Source organism: Octopus sinensis, unplaced genomic scaffold (assembly GCF_006345805.1).
Source record: "Octopus sinensis unplaced genomic scaffold, ASM634580v1 Contig18871, whole genome shotgun sequence".
Taxonomy (NCBI): Eukaryota; Metazoa; Mollusca; class Cephalopoda; order Octopoda; family Octopodidae; genus Octopus; species Octopus sinensis.
This window is the reverse complement of record NW_021836102.1, coordinates 5674-7500: the sequence shown is the minus strand read 5'-3', so window position 1 is coordinate 7500 and position 1827 is coordinate 5674. Positions and strand designations below refer to the sequence as shown.

The window sequence follows — 1827 nt, the reverse complement described above, 5'->3', positions numbered from 1 at the left end:
GTTTGTCCTGTTTAAATAGGGTTCGAGCTCCGCTGCCCTGCGCCGCCTTCCTTTGCTTCCCCCTTTTTTTAAAAAAAAAACAAAACAAACTATTTCACTCACTTTTTTGCTCTGCTCCGCCTAGCCCCCCCACTGACGTTTTATTGAAACCACCACCTTCGCCGCCGCCGCCGCCGCCTGCGCCGCCTCCGCCGCCTGCGCCGCCTCCGCCGCCTGCGCCTCCTCCGCCGCCTGCGCCTCCTCCGCCGCCTGCGCCTCCTCCGCCGCCTGCGCCGCCGCCGGCCTGCGCATCCTCCGCCGCCACCACCTCCGCCTCCTCCGCCGCCGCCCCTGCCGCCGCCCCTGCCGCCGCCCCTGCCGCCGCCCCTGCCGCCGCCCCTGCCGCCGCCCCTGCCGCCGCCCCTGCCGCCGCCCCTGCCGCCGCCTCCACCGCCGCTGCCTCCACCGCCGCTGCCTCCGCCGCCGCTGCCTCCGCCGCCTCCGCCGCCTCCGCCGCCTCCGCCGCCTCCGCCGCTGCCGCCTCCGCCGCTGCCGCTGCCGCCTCCGCCACTGCCTCTGCCACCGCCTCCGCCGCCACAAACTCCGCCGCCGCCTCCGCCACCAGTACTCACCACCTCCGAGCACTCGTGACAATCATCCACGCCACGTTCACCACCGCAACCATCGTCATCAACGGCAAACATCCAACCCCCCCTACTACGACAGTAACGCCACCGCAACCAAATTTGTGAACAAACATGGACGACGACGACGATGACGAGAAACCCCATCACCATCACAACCACCGCCATTACATTCACTGATAAAGGCACCTCAACTTGACCCCCGCACCAGCCAGAAATAGCAGTCAAATCTCCTTCGAATGACTTAAAACTGGATACGTTAAATAACGTCACAATGGACCGCTAGCTCCTACACGCATTTTCTCTCCTTGTTTCTTTTCTGTGTATCTTTCTGTCGAAGAGCGTAGGCTCGAAACGTAAAAGACTCTTTCTATTTCTATTCCTGAGCGCCATACTAATACATTTGTTTGTTTGTACTACACCTGCCTTCGTCTTTTGTTTATTTTCGTAAACCTTCCCGTTATATATATATATACGCCATGATAGACCGTTAGCTCCTACACGCATTTTTTCTCTCTCCTTGTTTCTTTTCTGTGTATCTTTCTGTCGAAGAGCGTAGGCTCGAAACGTAAAAGACTTGTTCTATTTCTATTCCTTAGCGCCATACTAATACATTTGTTTGTTTGTACTCCACCTGCCTTCGTCTTTTGTTTATTTTCGTAAACCTTCCCGTTATATATATATATATATATATATATATATATAAATACCTTCGTTTTGGAAGTCACTTGACCCTGTTATCTCCCCTACTGTCCCTCTAGCGTCTGACCACTGCCCTAAGTCAAGACGCCATGATACATTGTTAGCTCCTACACGCATTTTTTTCTCTCCTTGTTTCTTTTCTGTGTATCTTTCTGACGAAGAGTGTAGGCTCGAAACGTAAAAGACTTGTTCTATTTCTATTCCTGAGCGCTATACTAATACATTTGTTTGTTTGTACTCCACCTGCCTTCGTCTTTTGTTTATTTTCGTAAACCTTCACGTTAAATAACATGGTTTTGAGTGCTTTGTGGTTAAGAATTACACAGTACGGTCACATTTGGATTGCCTTCACTTAGACATTTGTTCATCAAGGCTGAGTTCGGCTTACATAACAACAACGGCACAACTCCCCAGACAAAAGTCCCTACCTAGACATCCGATCTGCTAGAAATAGGGATCATATTTCACTCAAGTCATATCACATCGTCACTAGGAAATAAGG

At 52.6% G+C, this 1827-nt stretch overlaps 1 protein-coding gene across 1 annotated transcript; it reads right to left on the bottom strand.

Moving 5' to 3' along the window:
- Nucleotides 1-283: 283 nt before the first annotated feature.
- Nucleotides 284-683, bottom strand: LOC115231776 (glycine-rich cell wall structural protein 1.0-like; the record flags this gene model as incomplete). Its single annotated transcript, XM_029801723.1, has 1 exon — nt 284-683. A coding segment is annotated over exon 1 (400 nt), but the record flags the coding sequence as incomplete, so codon positions are not given.
- Between the last annotated feature and the right edge of the window lie 1144 nt (nt 684-1827).